Source organism: Heterodontus francisci, chromosome 20 (genome assembly GCF_036365525.1).
Source record: "Heterodontus francisci isolate sHetFra1 chromosome 20, sHetFra1.hap1, whole genome shotgun sequence".
Lineage (NCBI taxonomy): Eukaryota > Metazoa > Chordata > Chondrichthyes > Heterodontiformes > Heterodontidae > Heterodontus > Heterodontus francisci.
Genome location: NC_090390.1, coordinates 81,203,792 through 81,225,121, shown reverse-complemented (window position 1 = coordinate 81,225,121; position 21,330 = coordinate 81,203,792). Strand labels below are relative to the sequence as shown.

The 21,330-nt window shown below is 46.3% G+C and overlaps 1 protein-coding gene across 1 annotated transcript in view; it reads right to left on the bottom strand.

Moving 5' to 3' along the window:
* crtac1b (cartilage acidic protein 1b) overlaps window positions 1–21,330 on the bottom strand; it is a 341,954-nt gene that overhangs the window by 177,675 nt on the left and 142,949 nt on the right. Inside the window, exons 4-5 of the mRNA XM_068053120.1 lie at window positions 19,138–19,274; window positions 630–786 (exon numbers count right to left, since the gene is read on the bottom strand). Of these exons, the coding sequence (XP_067909221.1) occupies window positions 630–786; window positions 19,138–19,274 (294 nt within the window). The remainder of the gene's footprint in view (window positions 1–629; window positions 787–19,137; window positions 19,275–21,330) is intronic.

The window sequence follows — 21,330 nt, the reverse complement described above, 5'->3', positions numbered from 1 at the left end:
AATGAAAATCTGACTTTTTGCTGCTTCCAAAGGAAGCTGCTGGGTGGGTCCAGGAGCAAGGGCTAATGCTGGCTCCTTCTAACGCTCCTGCTTTTAGGCAGATCTGAAGGAAAAGGAGGCAGAAAGTCCGGGCATGCACCTCCCCACACTTTGTTACCAGGTCTTCCTTTTGACCGTGCCTATTGCATTCCACCCAACTGCGTAGATATCCCGGGGCAACACAAAGGGGTGGAGATTTGGCTCAGTGGATTTCTGCCCTTTTAGAACACTATCCATGTGCACAAGAGAGGAACATTGAGCCTCAGTGTTGCAGATCACACTTGAAGATTGTAGAGCTATTTATCCCCATCGACAGCATTTCGGGGGGTCAACCTCATTGCAGGAAAATTATGAGATAATTCAAAGGAGGAGAATACGGTAATATATCCAAAGATCTAGGATGGACCAATCCACGACAAAGCACAGATGAAAGGTTAACAAGCTGATTTCAAAGGAAGCTGTAAACAATGGAGGTTCCAACTCAGATTTAAACAGTTGCTTCCAATCTGCTGGCTCCACAAGCATTAACACATCAGTAAGAATCATTCATGATGTGTGCTGACATTAAACCATCTCAAGAATTCTCTTACCCGTGTACTTGTCGACACCTGCCTCTGCTGCGACGTTGGAAAGGGCAACAATTCCCATTGACAGGTTGCTGGCGGCTTCATCCATTTCTATAAGGGCGTGAGGACCAATGCTGCCACTGGCATAGTTGGCCACATAAACAGAATATTTCCCAGAGCCCTGTGAAACAGAGAAAGTGCGAGTGAGAACAGCAATGATACCATTGAGACATCACTGTGGCTATGGGCCATTCACCTGATGGATAGGATATAGCACCATGAAACTGAATGGAGGTCACATTAATGCAGTTGCACTGTAGGGAAGGTGCTGAAGTCTAGATTGTTCAAATACACCAGTATTTTCGGAGGTTTCGCTTTATCCAGCTTTAACAAGCAGCTGCTGCCGGGTAACATTAGAAACACCAGTATTAGATGCACTCATTCTTGGAATTAATGATGGAGTGACTTACAGACTGGAATCTAATCGAGGGGTTCAGGTGATTGAAACACAGAACAACAGGTACCCAGGAGTGAGTTACAGGCTGGAATCTAATCGAGGGGTTCGGGTGGTTTATATATAGAATAACAGATACTCGGGAGTGAGTTACAGACCGCAACCAGTGAAGAGTTTTCCCCCGATTCCCATTGTCTTCAATTTTACTCGGGGTCCTTGATGGCACACTTAGTCAAGGGCTGCCTTGATGTCAAGGGTAGTCACTCGAACCTCACCTCTGAAATTCAGCTCTTAGTTCCATGTTTGGACCAAGGCATTGAAACATTCAGGATTCTGAAGGGAATTGACAGGGTACACATTGAGATTATATATATTTTATACATAATATATACATTATATATATTTCTGAGTCAGGATGGTATGTGAATTGGAGGGGAACTTGCAGATGGTGGTGTTAACACACGTCTGCTGTCCTTGTCTTTCTAGGTGGAAGAGGTTGCGGATTTGGAAGGTGCTGTCTAAGGAGCCTTGGTGAGTTGCCACAGTGCATCTTGTAGATGGTACACACTGCTGCCACTGTGCATCGGTGGTGGAGGGAGTGAATATTTAAGGTGGTGAATGGGGTGCCAATCAAGCGGGCTGCTTTTCCTGGATGATGTTGAGCTTCTTGAGTGTTGTTAGAGCCGCACCCATCCAGGCAAGTGGAGAGTATTCCATCACACTCCTGACTTGTGCCTTGTAGATGGTGGACAGGCTTTGGGGAGTCAGGAGGTGGGTTACTTGCCACAGAATTCCCAGCCTCTGACCTGCTCTTGTAGCCACAGTATTTACTTGGCACTTGTGTGGCACAGATGTTACTTGCCACATATCAGCCCAAGCCTGAATGTTGACCAGGTCTCGCTGCATATTGACACGGACTGCTTCAGTAACTGAGGAGTTGCGAATGGTTCTGAACATAGTCGAGTAATGGGGCGGTAATTGGCTGTATTGGATTGGTCCTGCTTTTTGTGGACAGGACATAACGTGTCAATTTTCCACATTGGCGGGTAGATGCCAGTATTGTCACTGTATTGGAACAGCTTGACTAAGGGCGTTGCTAGTTCTGCAGCGCGGACTTCAGCACTGCAACTGGGATCCTGTTGGAAGCTGCAGCCTGTGCTGTATCCATTACGCTCAGCCGTTCCTTGATATCACGTGGAGTGAATCGAATTGGCTGAAGACTGTGATGGTGGGCACCTCAGGAGGAGGCTGAGATCAGCTAACTGAGCATAGACAATGAATCAGGACCTTTCCTAAACTGTGTAGCTCATTTACACTCAAGGAACTGAGCCATGGAAGAATGCTACATTGTCCCACTAAAGATAAAGGTGCAAAGCAGAGACACTTGTGTCTGTAGTTAGCGAGAGATAACAGACACATTAAGTAAATCGGACTTCATCCATCTCTCCCATGTTCACAAAAATCAACTGATTTGAATTAACATCTGGAGAAAACTTGCACATGTACTGAGTTTCTAGCACTGCCTGTAATCATACATCTGTCGGAGGCAGACTGCATCTGTCACTATGCATTAGGATGAATCTTCTAATCAAAAAACGTGTACCCAAAATTAGATCGTCACATTAATCTCTGATAACAATTTCGCTGCACTTAATGAACATCTGCTCCTTCCTTATTCAGAGATGATCTTTTTTTTTTGAAAACTGAATGACAATTGCAGCCACGAATGAAATGTAATAGCTCAGCACTTCATATATTTCCCATCGAGAAGGTGTCATCCTGGAGAAATCATGCTGGATAGGAAGAGGCGACAGAGCTGACAGCCTGAGCTATGGAGAGGATGCAGTACCAGAGACATGGATGGCTGGGAGGATAATGAATGGCCATTAGTGTGCACTGCATGCTGCGCTCACCCAATTAGTCAGATATGTAGGGGATCTTAACTGCAAGTGTCAGCTGCCGGGCTGCCCAATCTGTCTTCCTGCTAACGTGTCATGCAGAAAGGTCACAGTGTCACCCGGGGGCTGGGGCGAGAGGAGGGGAGGGGAGGAGGTTGGTGGGGGGGGGGGGGGGTGGGGGGAACAATGTTAATTGAGCAGATTCCTGTAACCGTCATACAAAAGAAAAGACTTGCATTTCCATGGCACCTTTTACAGCCTTAGGACCTCCCAAAGCACTTTATAACCAATGACATTCATCTGAAGTGTAATCACCGTTGTAATGTAGGAAATAAGGCAGCCAATTTACGCACAGCAAGCTCCCACAAACAGCAACTCGATAATGACTACAGAGTCAGTTTTAGTGATGTTGATTGTGGGCAGGACACTGGAGAGAGAATGTTTATGCTCTTTGAAATAGTAATATGGGATCTTTTACATCCACTTGAGAGGGCCTCAGTTTAACATCTCATTCAAAAGATGGCACCTCTGGCAGTGTGGCACTCCCTCAGTACTGCACTGGAGTGTCAGCCTAGATTTTGTGCTCAAATCTCTGGAATGGGACTTGAATCCACAACCTGCTGACTCAGAGGTAAGAGTGCAACCCTCTGAGGCACAGCTGACACTGAAGGAAATATTCTAACTCACCCCCTTGTCTCCTACTGTTGCACAGGAACTAGGATCTCTCTTGTATCTCTTGAGGGACCAGTCTTCCTGCCTGCCCCTGTGATTACTGAGCTCTCGGAGGCTATGAAGCCTTCAGAGGGGCAGGCGGTGGCATAGTGACAATGTCATAGAGTCATAGAGTTATACAGCACAGAAACAGGCCCTTCAGCCCATCGTGTCTATGCCGGCCATCAAGCACCTAACTATCCTAATCCCATTTTCCAGCACTTGGCTCGTAGCCTTGTATGCTATGGCGTTTCAAGTGCTCATCTAAATACTTCTTAAATGTTGTGAGCATTCCTGTGAGGGTCATTAGACTAGTAATGCAGAGGCCCAGGCTAGTGCTCTGGGGACACGGGTTTGAATCCCACCAGGGCAGATGGTGAAATTGGAATTCAATTAATAAAAATCTGCAATTTTAAATAAAAGCTAGTCAAATGGTGACCATTAGTGAGTGCTGCCAGGCATCTACCGTCACTCGGCCAGAGGAGATGTCTCTGGCACCGAATGGGCACCGCAAGCTTCCTTCTCAGATATGTAGGTGAGGGAATGGGATTATCCCTAAAACATACAATCCAATTACACATCGAAGACAAATTCTTTCCACAGTTCACACAGACATAGTTCTTGAAGTCTCCATTATTTTTGCAGTCAGTTCTGCAGAAAAAAGCTCATGCCAGTCGGAGAGCCGTGTCTTGATGTATAATTCAACTACTTTTGAGTATTGTTTTGGTTAAATTGTCAGTATTGTGAAAATGTAGCCGAATTTTTCAGTCACTACTGAGGCTTAAGGGCTGCAGCAAAATGCATTTTTGGACTGCAATGTTTAGGACGACTATATTTAAAAAGATCTTGATCAAAAAATTTAACCTCACTGAAGCAACACAAAGCAAGAATATGTACTCTGAAGTCTTTAATGTGGCCAATAGTACATTTTCGTGGAGTTGAGTAGTGAATAATTTATGCATAATGTTGCAATATAAATCATTAAAGCCTTTTTATTCTATATGAAGCAAATGAATTGTGTTGCTGAAGGTTTTGTGATCTGTATTAAATTCTTGCAGATTATTTAACATGACATGAATAAGTGGAGGTCTTGATATTTCCACTTTCACACTACTGATAGGTTTAGGTGGGTGGTTGACCATTTTTCCCTGTTGTGATTCAGCATGGATATCAATTGGTATTAGGTTCATTATCCACTTTATATACAGATTAATTGCCCCCATGTCCGTGGTGTTATGATCGAGACGGGAGGAGTGCACTGTTTATTCAAGTTCCACTCCACTTTCCGATATGGTCAATCCTAGACTCTATTTTTATCCCAGAATAAAACACACCAACCACGTTTCTTTAATAAACAACAACATTATCAGTTTATTACAAAACAAGTCTTAACCAGTAATGAAGTAATGCATGAACACACAGATTGAAATATTAAAGTTCCCTTTTTACCTTAGCCCTTCACACTCACACACACACACACATCCACCGGTTAACCGGAAAATTAAAGGGATTTTTGTATTTAGAGCTCTATTACAGACACACAAAACAAACACTTGGGCTGAATACTTGCTCACTCTTGAAGAAACAGCAGATGCGATATGTTGTGTTTCAAAACTGGTATATAGTCTGGCCTCCAAGTACATCTAGACAGGTCACTGGGATCTTTTAGAACAGTTCTTTTCAGGTAGAAATGAGAATTAATTTAGCAGGCTTTTCTTCAAAGACAGGAAACAAGATGAATTGACACAGTAGACTCCTCAGGGTCTTTTAGAGAGGTGCTGGAAAACTGAGCTGGGTTGTGGTCTTCTCTCCTTCCTTAGGAATTCTCTTCTCTTCTTGGAAATTCTCTTCTGTCCTTGGAAGTTCTCTCCCTTTTTATACAGTTTTACCTCAACTCAAAACAATTGAATAGTGAAACTGACAACAGAAGGTCAACCTTTTGACCTCCATCAATCTTGACCTGTTACTTCTTTGTAAACAACTTCTCCAGGTGTCCAAAGCTCTCTGTTGTTTATTGAGCTGGAAGTCAGGTGGTTTAGCGGAAAGGCTTGTTGTTGTTGATGGAAGTCAGGTGGTTTCCTGGAAAGGCTTGTTTTCCTCACAAAACCTCTCAGTGCCCCTTTTAAAAACATTTCCAGGGACTGTTTTCGGAATCAAAGTGGCCTTTGCATGACCCCCTCTTTGAAAACCCCAAGGTTTAACATTTCTTCAACCTTGCACAAATGAATCCTCAAAAAATATATTTAACAAAACACAGAGGCACTTTCGTAACAGCGGCTGAGTCAATAATTTTGACAAATGTCCCTGGTGCAACATGTTGGTGCCTATCCCTGGCTGTATCACAGCCAGTCTTGATCTCTGCCTGTACCTTCACCTTGTAGCAAAGGTGACTGAGTGAGGAGTGGAAATGCTGGACAGACATACCCTCCCCAGCCTGAAAACTGAGGCTTGCTTTCGCACCCCAACTGACTACCACAACTGCAATCAGCACAAATCGTAGCACTGATTCTACACAACATGCACATTAAATCACAGGAACATGGTTGATAGGTAAATAGGCCATTAGCAATTGCCCCTAGTATAGGTAGGTGGTAGGGAAATATAGGGACAGGTGGGGATGTGGTAGGAATATGGAATTAGTGTAGGATTAGTATAAATGGGTGGTTGATGGTCGTCACAGACTCGGTGGGCCGAAGGGCCTGTTTCAGTGCTGTATCTCTAAACTAAACTAAACTAAAACATTGAAACAAGAAGGCCATTCAGCCCTTCGGGCCTACACTGCCATTCGATTAGATGTCGAATGATCTGCATCCCAAAATTCATTCTTCCACCTGTGCTTGATAACCCTCGAAATACTTACCCAACAAAAATCTATTTGATTCCAGTCTCAAAGGTTTCAATTGACCCCCATCATTCACAATCTTTTGAGGAGAGAATTCTAGATTTTCACTTTTCACCCTTTGTGCAATGATGTGATTTCTGACATCATCCCTGAATGGTCTAGCTCTAATTTTAAGATAATAAAAACAGGAAATGCTGGAAATACTCAGCAGGTCAGGCAGCATCTGTGGAGAGAGGAACAGAGTTAACGTTTCAGTTCGATGACCTCGCGTCAGAACTTTCTGATGAAAGGTCATCAACCTGAAACATTGGGCCAAGTATTTTAGCCCTCTAGGGACAGGCTGAGAGGCAGCGGGGTCCCATATAACGGTGAGGGAAAGGCAGGGGGGTGGGGGGGCGTGGTTGAATACCTGTCATCTTCCCGATGCCATTCAATTTTGTCAGGGGCAGAGGACGGCCTTCCCGCCCAGTGGCCAATTGAGGCCCTTAAGTGGCCAATTTTACCAGCGGCTGGTGGGAGCCCCACCACATGGGGAGACCACCCATTAAAACCAGCCTGCCTCCCTGCGGGTTTGTGGGGGGGGGGGGGGGGAGGGGGGAGGGGGTAAGGGGTGCCCAGCAGCAAAGGCTGCCCCTGCGCAAACATACCCCCTGCCCACACTCCCCAACCATTCCCCCCTCCCTCCTCACCCCTTGCCGGGGCCTGCCTGACTGGCCCCAGTGAGCCTACCCCCCCCCCCCCCCAACTTAGCTGCATTCTGGGGCTCCAGCACTGCTCGGCCCCAGGCCTGCAGCAGTATGACGCTGCTGGGATGTTGTGCTGTTGGTCCTCTGATTGACCAACAGCTCTTGGAGGCGGATTCCCCACCCTGAAACGGACGGGTTACCTGGCACCAGGCAGGTAACTTACCTGAGCGCCGTAAACTGTAACCGGGGGTCCCCAAAACAGCCGAGGTGAGGTTCACCTCAACTTTCTGGCCCCCACTGCCTGCATAAAATCCACAACGCTAACTTTGTCTCTCTTCACAGATGCTGCCAGACATGGTAAACATTTCCAGCACTTTTTGTTTTAACTTCAGATTTTCAGCATCTGCAGTATTTTGCTCTCATTTTAAGGTTCCTGTTCTGTACTCCCCGCGACACCCACCCCTCCCAACATCCCACACCCCACACCCTGCCCAGCAGAGGAAATAGTTTCTCTCTATCTACACGATCAACTCCTTTAATCATCTTAAAAACCTCAATTAGATCACCCCTTAATCTTCTATATTCATGGAATTTTAGCTTCGTCCTCATAATTTAACCCTTTTCACCCCAGTATCATCCTGGTGAATCTGTGCTGCACCCACTCCAAAGCCAACATATCCTTCCTGTCCACAACCCAATGTAGTAACCCTGCTCTATATTAGATTGGACTGAGTGTGTCAGAACTGCTGAAGGTGTATCAGGTCAGAGGACACAACAGGTCATGCTGTAGCCCCAAGGTTCAACAGCTTATTGACAGCTGCTATCTAGACTCACATAAAGAATGTAAACAGATCAGCCATGATCTTAATGAATGGCAGAGCAGGCTCGAGGGGCTGAATGGCCTACTTCTGCTCCTAATTCATATGGTCATATGGTCGTCTGGCCACTTCAGCCAGATATAAGGAGGTTACAATATCCAGGGGGACCATACTACAGCACGAATCATTGCCTTCAGTGGCACTGACACAGAAATTAATGGATACAAGTGACCATATGGGCCACTGAATCACTGCAGTCGTACCATTTATGTTCAGACGCCCAACTCGTGAGGTTTTACAGCAACTGTGACATTACACAAGATGAAAAATCACAATCATATCACAAGCTCCTACTCTGATCCCAAGTTCCTGCTTCCAAGCAAGAGGCAGAAAGCAGTTCTACTGGGCGATGTAGAGTGAAGCTTTCACTGGGCCTGCTGTCTTTCACGGATTGTCATGCTCCCAGCGACAGGTGACCCCATCACCAAACCCCCCACCAACCCACCACCACCTCCCTCCCACCTCAGCCCTGATCTCGTCCACTGTTGACGAAAGCTTAAGCTGTCCACCAACCATGGAGTCTCTGGGTCAGGGAAGGGTTGCAATGTCTTTGAGGAGCCTGGGAGGTGGGAGGGGTTTGAGTGCTAGCAGCAGAGTGTGTAAGAAAACCACATTGGTATCTCCATTACATTGTGGCACTAATTACTTGAGACTCACATTCAAGGCACCAAGCAACTGTGCCTCACATCCTTCACCACCCTGTTAGGCAATTTGACAGATCTTGAATCTCTACAAAAAATATTTGCGGGGATAGGCACATCTGTCATCCAATTTCTGGTTGTTATGCTGTTGTAATGCCTGTGCAAAATCGCAATCAAGAAGAATGATTCTCAAAGCTCTCCTTTGAATCAATTCCATTTTTATGCTGACAGCTCTGTTGATGAACTATATCGCTCTCCGACAGGATGGATGCTTCCAGGACACACAGGTTATCCTATGGATTGCATCGGGATTTGGTTATGGATATCCTAAATGATGAGCTGGTCAACATGATTTCTTTGTGTCCAGTTTCTCTAATCATTCACTTTCAGATAACATCGATCACTTTTGAAATATTGAATGTTTTAAGGAGGGAGTTCTTTTTATCAAGATGAGGGTTACAGAGCTGGTTAATGGGTCACATATTTCTATCTTTACCTTACCTGCCATTGCTATCGAGAGACTCCCATGACTAACAACAGCCAGCACGGAGTACAGTTCCCTCTCCTCTGCCTTGACCTCAATTCCAGTACAGTATCCTGACTGCACCAATGTGACATTGTTTTATATCCAGCTAGTCTTATTGCCTTCAATAGGCCACTGAACCTATCAGTATAGCTCAGCTGGTATCCCATTTTCTCTGAGTCAGAAGGTTGGAATTAAGCACATAATCTAGGCTGATATCCCCAATGTAGCATAGCGGAGTGTGCACTGTCTTCAGTGGAGATGTTAAAAATCCTGTAACACTATTCAAAGAAGGGCAGGGAGTTTTTGGACAACATTCCTCCCAATACTATCAAAAAGACAAAGATTAACTGGCTATTCATCTCATTTCTGTTTGTGGGATCTTTCCATGTGCAAAATGACTGCTGTGTTGGCTTATATAGTTCTCCGAGGTGCCCTGTTCAACCAACATCACTAAACAGATTATCTGCGCATTAGCACGTTGTTGTTTGTCGGAGATTGCTGTGTGCAAATTGGCTTCTGCATTCCTACATTACAACAGAGAATACACTTCACAAAGTACTTCATTGGCTGTAAAGCACTTTGGAATGTTCTGAGGTCGTGAACGGTGCTATAGAAATGCTTTTGCTTCTTTACTTGTTACTTGGTTTATCAAGGCGCACGCCAGTTCTAAGGAGTGCGGGCTCACTTACAAGGAGGGTCTTTGGCATACTTAAGAGAAAAATCTAAAAGAAAGAACAAACTTACATTCTTATAGCGCCTTTCATGACCTCAGGTCATCCTAAAGTGCTTTACGGCCAATAAAGTACTTTTGAAATGTAGGGGAGAATTTTATCCTGGTAAAAGAGGTCTCGACGTCTGGAGAAACTGCCACCAAGACCCCCGCGTCGCCTCTTCTACTGGAGGCCCACTGAATTTAGTTGCCAAACAAGCACTTAAGTGGACAGTGGCAGGCCTTCCACGGGATCGAAGATCAAAGATACGTGCTTCACGTACTGGAACAGGGTCTCTCTCCGCACGGCTAATTGTGGCTGCAGCGAGAAGAGGCTCTTAATTGGGGGTTAACTGCCCAGTTAAGGAATTCAATTACGGGGGGGCAGGAAGGCCATTCACAGGCCTTCTCACCCCAGACTAAATTTTGGCGGAGGCGGGATGGTGGTGGGAACCCCCCCCCCCCCCAACAATTCCCCGCCACCATCCACCCCAATTTTATGCTCTCCCCACCTCCAAACCTGCCGCGGGGGAGAGCATAAAATTATCCCCATAGTCACTGTTGTAATGTATGATACGTGGCAAAGCCTCAACATGGCAGGGGCATTTATAACAACACAGCCTCCTTGAATGGAAGGTCTCTGCAGTGAGACTCCTTTGGGATATACGTCTAAGTGCGGAGATTTATTCCATCCCCACCCCTGGAAGTGGCTTTGCACAGAGAAACAACTCCTCTTGGAAAACAAGAGTCCAGAATGAGACTTCCGCACTCCCATGGAAACAGAAAGGGAAAATATATTTCCTCTCGGGAAAGGGTCTCTGCTAGGACAAGGGTCCAAATGTACCTTTATCCAACATTCTACAACACACTGATTGCATTCACTCGGATATTTCCTATTATAACACATCTTATTCCAATTAATTTACAGAGCATTAGCAAAGCAATAAGAAGAATCGTTTTATATTTTCATTAATACTAATTACAAGGACAATACCAATTTGCATCATAATGAAACAGTATGTAGTTACAATAACTGTGTGAAGTAGTATTTTAATTACCACATTAACAGCTTTTCAAGCGGTTGGAAAATATAGTGGGAATATTATTTTGTTCAAAATATCCCTTTCTTGTCTATTCAAAAATTAATGTTGATAAAAAAAATGTTGAATAATCTTTGTGTTTTGTCATAACTGCATTTAACTTTGTCAAAACAGACTCTTCCTCTGTAATTCAGCCAGATCCGTTATGTCGGCAGCTGTTGTCCCAGGGCTGATTAACCACTCAAAGTTACTGCCGCCCTGGAGTTGCATTGCAATCACTCCCGGTCACATCATTTTCCTCCTCTTCCCCCCTCCTGCCTATCCTCCGACCTTAATGACAACAATGGATGGATTGCAGTCCTCTACGGAGGTAGAAACATTTAATATTGTTAAATATACACGCTAGGTTAGGAACATAGGAGCAAGAGGAGGCCATTCAGCCCCTCAAGCCTGTTCTGTCATTCAATTAGATCATGGCTGATCTGCATCTTAACTGCATTTACCTACCGTGGTTCCATATTCCTTAATACCGTTGCCTTACCAAAATCTATCAATCTCAGTTTCAAAATTTCAATTGACCCCCAGCCTCAACAGCATTTTGGGGGAGAGAGAGTGTTCCAGATTTCCACTATCCTTTGGGCTTCCTATCTTCAGCTCTTATTTTAAGGAGGAGGTTGAAAGAAGCACAGGGACACGAATTACCTGGCTGCTAAAATGACATTGGGTGCAACTTGGTATGTCCCTTTCCACAACCCTATCTATCTAAATATGTCTCTTGAGTACGGGGTGTGGAAGGGAAAGGTAACTGTTTATTACCTTACTCTCTATTTATCTAGTATGTGGATTCTTATAACAATGGGCAACAAATCCATTCAAAAAACTTAAGAAAATATTAAACTGTTTGCATATTTTCTTCTTTATAGTCGTTTAGTAATACAGAACTTGAGTATTGCTGAAAATAGAGACGTGTTGTCGAAGCTTTTCGTCTTGCACTCATCAGGACAATCCACAAGAATAACCAATGTAAGGGAAAACAACGGCTTACACTGCATGAGAAGAGAGTGCTGATTGGTTGACAAGTGAACAGAGTTGTTCACTTGCCAACCAATCAGCACTCTCATCTCATGCACTATGAGTCGCTGTTTTCCCTTACATTGGTTATTCTTGTGGATTGTCCTGATGAGTGCAAGACAAAAAGCTTCGACAACACGTCTCTATTTTCAGCAATTTTATTCTTTATCAAACATTTCACAAACAGCACTTTAGTGTTACCAAAAGTATTTACTCAAATAATCCTATTTAAATTCAGAACGTTTATTCAGAAACTCCATCTGAACTTGATTAATGTTACAATCCTTCCAGAACTTGCCATTATTCATATGAGTTCCGGGTTGATTTGGCTATTCACAACACAATACAAAATATAAAGCCCTGCTCTGAGTCATTGCCCAATTGCTAGTTTGCTGTTGCCAACAGCAGTTCCGGGGATGAATGAATATCCACCAATATTGCTTGCAAAGTTGCAAACCAATGGAGGAATTTTCTCAGGGTTTCCCCAATCAGCCACCACCACTTCAGTGGAAGATGACGGTTTATCCAGGAATCCAGTGGATCAAACAGTCTTACAGCCGAATTTCCACCAATGTTACCGTAACCAATCAGGAGAACCCACAAACCCCACACCTCCCCCCCACCACTCCCTCCCACAAGGAAGTTCCCAACGTGAAAGTTTTTCACGACATCAGGGCATCCCAAAGTGCTTTACAGCCAATGAAGTACTGTTAAAGTGTAGTCACTGTTGTAATGTAGGAAATACTGCAACCAATGTGCACACAGCAAGATCCCACAAACAGCAATGTGATAATGACCAAATAAACTGTTTTTGTTGACATTGATTGAGGGATAAATATTGATCAGGACACCGGGAAGGCCTCCTCTGGTCTTCGTGGAAGTAGTGCCGTGGGATTTTTTGCATCCAGCTAGGAGGGCAGACGGGGCCTCGGTTTAATGCCTCATCCAAAAGATGGCACCTCCGACAGTGCAGAACTCCCTCAGTACTGCACTGGGATGTCAGCCAAGATAATGGACTCAAGTGTGATGAAGTAGAATGGGAAGGAGCTCATAAAGAGCATAAACGCCGGCACAGACCAATTGAGCAGATTAACTGTTTCTTTGCTGTAAATTCTATGTAATTCTATACTTCCACTGTCTCCCTAGGGACTCTATTCCACAAATTGATCACTCACCCTCTGAAATATTGATGCGTGTTTTATTTAAGCTAACCCCCCAGGCAGGCTACTGACCAGATATCAGTTTTACACACCACCTGATTGGAGCAAAATCAGGTGGGGAGTAAAACCCACTTTCAACCCAACCTGTTCAGTTTCTCACCAAGCGAGTTTGGCTAAGATTAGCCTTCTCGTTTTCATAGCTTAGCCTTGTCCACCACCAGCACATAGCTCAAATGTAGACATTTACTGCCCATAATTTATCCATGCTTTTTTTTATAAACAGGGTGATGACAATGTTGGGAGGCAGACTTCAGGAACTGCTGGTGCCAACTAGTGGCTAGAACTGGCAACTATACCGTGACAGTTGACATAGCAAAATAAAATGGGAAATGTTGACACTGGAACTTACAATCGGGGAACGTTTGACTGGGAGTGGAGACAAGAAGTAAGGTTTGTCAATAGGAATCCCAGCCCTCCAAAGATTTTGAATAATTTACAGATTATTGTTATCAATTGCAACAAGTTAGCTTTTCTTTAGATCGAATTCACCAACAACTGTATGTTAAAAGCTGCTCCACTGTTAATGCACTGAGATATTCATGCGCGTAGCTACAGATTGGCAGGACACTATTTAAACCCACCATCCCCATGGCTGCTAAGCTCCCGATTTAAGTCATATTACTGAGTTGAAGTTTTTTTTAGGCTGCGTTTGCTGACAATGCAGCCACTAGGTGGCGCAGTACTAGCACATGCGCAAATGCAACCTCTTCCACTGAAATGTCACTGTCTGCGATGTTCATGCAGCTGCCAGTAATAAAGATGCCGCTGCTCAATTTATCACAGAAAAACAACTTCAACCCAAAAATCCCCTTAACAGCTGCCATCTCTGCCTTCATCCCACCCCCAACAGTCCCCTGCTCCCCACCGCCCCCCCCCCCCCACCCCAGCCATTGTGTTTCTCTTTGCTGCTCCCTCCTGTGCCTGTCTTCTCACTGCTGGATCCCCGCTGCTTTCCCTTAGCCACTCACTCCAGCCTTGCGACTCCTCCCACCTCACTCACTGCTTCCCTCTCCCCCCCCCACTTCACAGTCCCTGCTTCCCCACCCCCACCCCGCTCCCTGCCTTCCCCCCCCCGCTCTCTGCTTCCCCTCCCCAGCTACCACCCCCCCTCCCTGCTCTCCCCCCCCCCTCCCCCTGCTCACTCCCTGTTTCCCTCCTCTTAGCCATTTTTACCCATGTTCAATCATTCTCCACCGCTGCATCTGAGGAAGGGGTGACGGGGCGATGTAGGAGCAAGTGGCCGAGAGGAGGGAAGCTGTGCAGCTGTGGGGTGGAGGGGGGAAGTGGGGAGCAGGTGGCCAGAGAGCGGGTGGTGGGGGGGGAAGCGAGGAGCGGGGAACGATCGGCCCAGATGAGTGGGGGGAGCAGTGGCGAGGTCTGGAGCAAGTCGCTGGTGGGGGGGGGGGGGGGGAAACAGCCAGTGGGGAGGGCGAGAAAGCGTTGAGGGCTGAGGGGAGAAGACTGGAGCGAGTAGCCGAGGGGTGAGAGCAGCCAATGAGGAAGGAGTGGGTAGCTGAGGGAGCAAGTGGCTGATGGAAGGTAGTGGCGTGGTGGGGAGCGCATGGTCGAGCAGGGTGAAGTGGCGATTGAAGCAGGGATGGTGGGAAGGAGCAGGGTACTGTTTGGGTGAATAGAGATGGCTATTGCAGGGTGAGGACTGTCATTCATGGTGATGTCATGTGCGCGCATTCATATTGGCAGGCTGGCAAATGTTCTCACGCATTGATGACAGCTGCGATCGCTCTGCATATGCTCTGCGTTGTCAGGAGTCATTTTGTTTTTTATTTGTTCATTGGGATGTGGGCATTGCTGGTAATGCCAGCATTTGTTGCCCATCCCTAATTGCCCTTGAACTGAGTGGCTTGCTAGGCCATTTCAGAGGGCAGTTAAGAGTCAAGCTGATTGCTGTGGGTCTGCAGTCACATGTAGGCCAGACCAGGTAAAGAGGGCGGATTTCCATCCCTAAAGGACATTAGTGAACCAGGTGGGTTTTGACAACAATTGATGATAGTTTCATGATACAATTACCGAGACTAGCTTTCAATGCCAGATATTTTATGAATTGAATTTAGATTCCCGCTGCTGCCATGGTGGGATTTGAACCTGTACCCTCACAGCATTAGCCTAGGTCTCTGGATTACTCGCTCAGTGACATTACCACTACACCATCATCTCCGTCCCCCCCTGGACAGAAAATGAATGCAGTGTGGAGAATCAACTGGGAAAAGGAAAGCAACTGGTTGACAAAGAGCCAGCGTCCTCCTCACAAATCAATAAAGGTAATTCAGGAGACAGTCCAGGGTTGTTCTGAAATGGTACGAGATGCATTTTAGTCGAGTCGTCATCTCCTCCGGGCACTGCAAAGCTTACCAACTGCTAATGGGACGCAAGGTTGGCACCCGGAAGTGCAGAACAAGTCAGTCCTCCCTGCCAGGTGAGGTCATCAGGACTGAATAGATGAGGCTGCTTGTAGACGGAGTCCTCACCCTTTTGGTATGGCTGCATTTTTAGAACAAAACAGGACAAATTGGAAATAACCATCAAATGCTTCCTTCCCTCAGGATGAAGAGCCACAACTGTTTCTGAGAGGGAAACAGCTGGCACAAGCAGCTTTCTGCAACAAGTGATTAACAAAATGTGAAATATCTACAAGCGAGCCGATCACCACCTGGAGACTTACACTGGCACAGCCGATTGAGAGCAGCAAGCAGTCTACACTGCTAACAGCCTCATCCAAAACCTGATTTATTAGAGTTGCTAATCATGTGGGGACTCTGCCGCGGTAGAGTGAAGGAACACCCAAGGGCAGCAGACTTTATGAGAAGGAGAAGCACAGTGCACAGTGTGATAGGAGAGAAAATATAGTACTTGCGATGCCAATGGACGAGCAAGCCAGAGGCTGTGAGTGTCACTGTGGTAAGTTGCAACACTAAATTCAATCAACTCTGCAATTTATAGGCTCGTACTCGAAAAATAAATCACCATTAAAGTTGCCAGATAGTGCTAAAAACCCACTGGCTCACTAATGTTGTTCAGGGAAGTGACCATGTTCACCTGGCTCTGAGCTGCAAGTGACCAGTCCATACTACGTGGTTGAATCTTAGCATTCACTGAAATAGCTTCGAAAGTCACTCAACTGACAACAATTGTCAGGGCAACCAGGGATGGACAATACTCTGTCTCCAAATGACACCCAAATCCCACTACAAATAGAAAAATAGACAAGATTACACAAGCACTAGTGATTGGCGATGACAATCATGAGCTTTAAAAGCTCATGGGAGGAAACTAAGGTATGACTGGAGTAAGTAAGGAGTGTTTAGCCCTGGAAAAGAGAGTTAGGAAAGGTTTGGTTTGACATTGTGCCTTATCCCAGCTCCCAGGAACATCTAAAAGCACTTCAAATGCAAAAAAATCACTTTTAAATGCAGTGCCGACGTGGCAGCTATTTTGCGCACAGCAAGATCCCACAAGCAGAAAAGTGTATGATCCATTAAGCTGTCTTTAGTACCACTGGCTGAGAGAGGACTGCTGGCCTGGACACCGAGAGAGCTCCACTTCGTCAAATAGTGCTGGGAGATCTTTTATGGCCATCTGAATAGGCCCTCAGTTTGACGTCTCACCTGAAGGACAGTACCTCTGACTGTGCAGGACTCCCCGAGCGCTGCACTGGAATGTCAGTCCAGGTTTTGTGCTCAAGACCTAGGGCGGGATTTTCACCCATGATCTTTATACTCAAGAGCCATGGGTGCTAGCAACTGAGTCAAGTTGACTTCAAGCAAAATTGTGAAATGTGTTTATCAAAGGTGTCAGCACTGCCTTCATTAGAACTTTGTAAGTGTGCATTCCTCTTATTTATGAAACAAAATATCCAGGAAGAATTTTTGCACTCATCTCAAAATGATTTTCAAGATTATAGCTGGTGCAAAACTTATGTGAGGGCTTTTGTTGTGACTTGAGGTTATGTGTAAATGGTTAAAAGACAAGAGATCAGGAAAATTACCAAACCCTCCTGTCAAACTAACTAGATTACGGCAAATTGCAGCTAGTACGTTGGTAAGTAAACTTTAGACAGTCCACATGCTCATATTGTTCACATAGTCCTTCTCTTTAGAACATAGCAAGAGAAGGAAGTCTCTCAGCTGTCAAGCCTGCTCTACCATTCAATTAGATCATGGCTGGTCTGTACTTTTACTCCATTTTCTCCCTTTGCTTCATATCCCTTGATGGGGAGTTGGTGGCGTAGTGGTATTGTCACTGGACTAGTAACCCAGAGACCCAGGGTATTGCTCTGGGGTTCGAATCCCACCACAGCAGAAGGTGGAATTTGAATTCAATTAATAAATCTGGTCTAATGATGGCCATGAAACCACTGTCAATTGTTGTAAAAACCGATCTGGTTCACTAATGTCCTTTAGGGAAGGAAATCTGCTGTCCTTGCCTGGTCTGGCCTACATGTGACTCCAGACCCACAACAATGTGGTTGACTCTTACATGCCCTCTGAAATGGTCTAGCAAGCCACTCAGTTGTACCACCACCTTCTCAAGGGCAATTAGGGATGGGCAATAAATGCTGGCCTGGCCAGCGACGCCCACATCCCATGAACAAATAAAAAATAAAATACCCTTATCCAATAAAATTCTACAGATCTCAGTCTTAAAAGGTCTAATTGTCCCACCACCTTTTGGAACACAGATTTATTCAAAATCATGAGGGGTCTGCACAGAGTAGATAGGCAGAAGGTGTTCCCATAGTCAGAAGTGTTGAGAACCAGAGGACAAAGATTTAAAGCGATTGGCAAAAGAACCTGAGGTGACATGAGGAAAAAAAATTTTACGCAGCGAGTGGTTAGGATCTGGAATGCACTGCCTGAGAGTGTGGTGGAAACATGTTCAATCATGGCTTTTAAAAGGGAATTGGATAATTATCTGAAGAGAAATAATTTGCAGGACTACGAGGAAAAGGTGGGGGAGAGTGGGATTAGCTGAGTTACTCTTGCAGAGAGCTGGCATGGACAAGATGGGCCGAACAGCCTCCTTCTGTGCTGTAACCATTCTATGATGCTAGGATTTGTGTGGAAAAGTGCTTCCTCATTTCCTCCCTAAATGGCCTGGCTCTAATTTTAAGATTGTACCTCCTTGTACTCAATTTTCTCACCTCTAGAAACAGGTTCTCCATATCTACACTATCAAATCCTTTTAACATCTTAAAGACCTTGATCAGATCACCATTTACTCTCAGGTTTATGCATGCGTCCTCACAATTTAACCACCTAAGCCCTAACATTCTAATGAACCTGTGCTGCACCCATTCCAAAAGCAATATTTCCTTGCTGAGGTGTGGTGTGGCCTTAAGGCTTTCTCACAGACTCCCACACCCATTTGACAATGAGATAGGCTGATGCTCAACTCAATCTGCTTCTTGTCATTCTGGTAAAGTCCGACATCTCTGCACTCTTCCAATTCTGCTCTCATCTGCGCATCTGCAATTTTAATTGCCTTCAGCTGCCTGGGCCCTAAGCTCTGGAATTCCCTCCCTTAATCTCTCCGCCTCTCTACCTCTCTTGTCCTCTTTAAGATGTTCCTTAAAACCTACCTCTTTGACCAAGCGTTTGGTCATCTGACCTAATATCACTCGGCGCCAAATTTTGTTTGATAACGCTCCTGTGAAGCATCTCATGATGTTTCACTACGTTAAAGTTGCTATGTAAATGCAAGTTGTTCTTGCTGCTGTAAAGTCATAGCATAACACAGGGTGAGGGAACAACAAACACCATTTCTGCTCTTTTCACATATCTGCCGGGAAGAGATCATCACAAACTGGAATGAAATTCAATGCTGTGACAGTTCCTTTACCTTCCGATCCACACATGCGACGGACCGGCCAGCAAAACGGTTAGCAACCCCTCTGTGCACATTAATCTCGTCACTTAGGACGTCTTCCCACCTTCCATTTCGGAACTTGAAGAGTTTATCGGTGTAAGTGCTCATGCCTGGAAGAAAAGGAAGCAGCTATTAAGGGCGTATTAAAGGTTAGTTGATACTTCACTACTCTTTCATACTCAGTATTAGCTTCAAATACTCAGATACAGAGTAAAGCTCCCTCTACACTGTCTCATCAAACAGTCCCAGGGCAGGTACAGCACGGGGTTAGATACAGAGTAAAGCTCCCTCTACACTGTCCCATCAAACACTCCCAGTGCAGGTACAGCACGGGGTTAGATACAGAGTAAAGCTCCCTCTACACTGTCTCATCAAACACTCCCAGGACAGGTACAGCACGGGGTTAGATACAGAGTAAAGCTCCCTCTACACTGTCCCCATCAAACACTCCCAGGACAGGTACAGCACTGGGATTGGCTGCCCACTGATTTGGGAGCCTGAGTGCATCAACGAGGTGCAGCTGAGAGTGCTGGTGGCAGTTGGAGGTTGCAGAGGTGGAGAGAGGAGCTACACTGAGCAAGGGAGAGCTTCTACAAACAAGCAGAGGAAAACTCCAACAACAATCACCTTTAAAAGAGAAGAAAGTGACATTCTTTTTTTTTTGTTGGAAACAAGGCTTTGTCTGGAGGTGGGTGCTGAACACCAGTAATTTACTTTGGACTGTTGGGGGAGGAACAAGTGGCTGGAACAACAAGGGGTGGGGCTGCCAATTCAACAGGAATCTGTGCTGCTGCAAAAGCACACAGGGAAGCTCCCTCCCCACCCCAATTGCCAAACCTGGGTCAGCTGAAGCTGCCCAGCTAAACAGACGGAAGGGGATAGATAGTGCCTGGGCAGCTTCAGCTGACCCAGGTGAAGACGACTCCCCCAACCAGAAGACCGGAAGACCAACTTCAAAGACTGTTTGTTTTAAGTGTACTGTGAGCACCACCTCCAGAAAGCAAGTCATCCCTTCCAGCCTGCCTTTGCCTCTCCTCTCTTACCTCAGCCTCTCCACTAACCTGTTGTTTGTTTGTTTGTCTTTTCAAATTTTTCTGTGAATCTGTTATTTAGTGTGCAAGTCCACAATTTGGGGTGGGTTTAGCTCTTGGACCCATGGCAAGCCCTTCATCACCGGTGGCGGGGCCCTCTACTACCTACGCAGCTGCAGCTTCTGTGGCTGCCCACGTGGCCCCGTCACCCTTTAAATTATTGACATGCAGCCATGGGGTGAAGAGCTATCCCCACCCCAACATGTCTATTGAGGCCTGCGTTAAGGCAATGGCCGTGGTTGTCGGCCCCTCGGCCATTGTTGCGGCCTCAAAAATGTATGGGAAGGCTGTGTTCTTTTTGAAGACCGAGCGGGCGGTGTCCCTGGCCCTGAGTAAAGGGCTCACTGTGGGGGGGACCTTCCTGCCAGTGGACCCTCTGGGGGCCACTGCGCATCGGATAATGTTGTCCAACGTCCCACCCTTCATTCCCAGTGAGCTCCTCCTCCCCCACCTACACCATCTGGGGGAGGTGAGGTCGGGGATCACCCCAGTCCGGCTTGGTCTTCGGGAGCACAGCCTCCAACATGTCTACTCCTTCCGCCGCCAGTTATTTATGCAGCTGGCGCGGGAGGAGGACACGGAGGGCCAATTTAATGTGGAGTTCCAGGGGACGGCCTACCGCGTCTTTTGGACCTCGGACGGGGCGCGGTGCCACGTCTGCAAGGGGGTGGGGCATGTTCGGAAGAACTGCCCCAACCTCCCGGCCGCCAGCTCCACCTCGGCGGCCCAGAGTGGTTCCACAGCACCTCCTCCCACTCCCCCCGCACATCCAACAGACACCGCTCAGTCGGTTCCGGAGGCTGTGGTTTTCACAGCCTCTGGCGGGGAGGGGAGCGTCCGTCCGAGCGGAAGGAAGACGCGGGGAAAAAAGAAACATCGTGAGGCGCGTCCCCTGGACACTTTGACTCAACCCGAGCCTGAGCTCAGCCCAAAGCCCATTCCCATGGAATCCACCTGTCCCAGGGCTGGGCTCAGGCCCAGGGTGACTAAAAAAGGAAAAAAGGGTGCGGAGGCGGAGGCCTCTGATGACATGGAGGTCTCTGAGTCTCCACGCCCAAGTGCGAAAAAGAGGAGA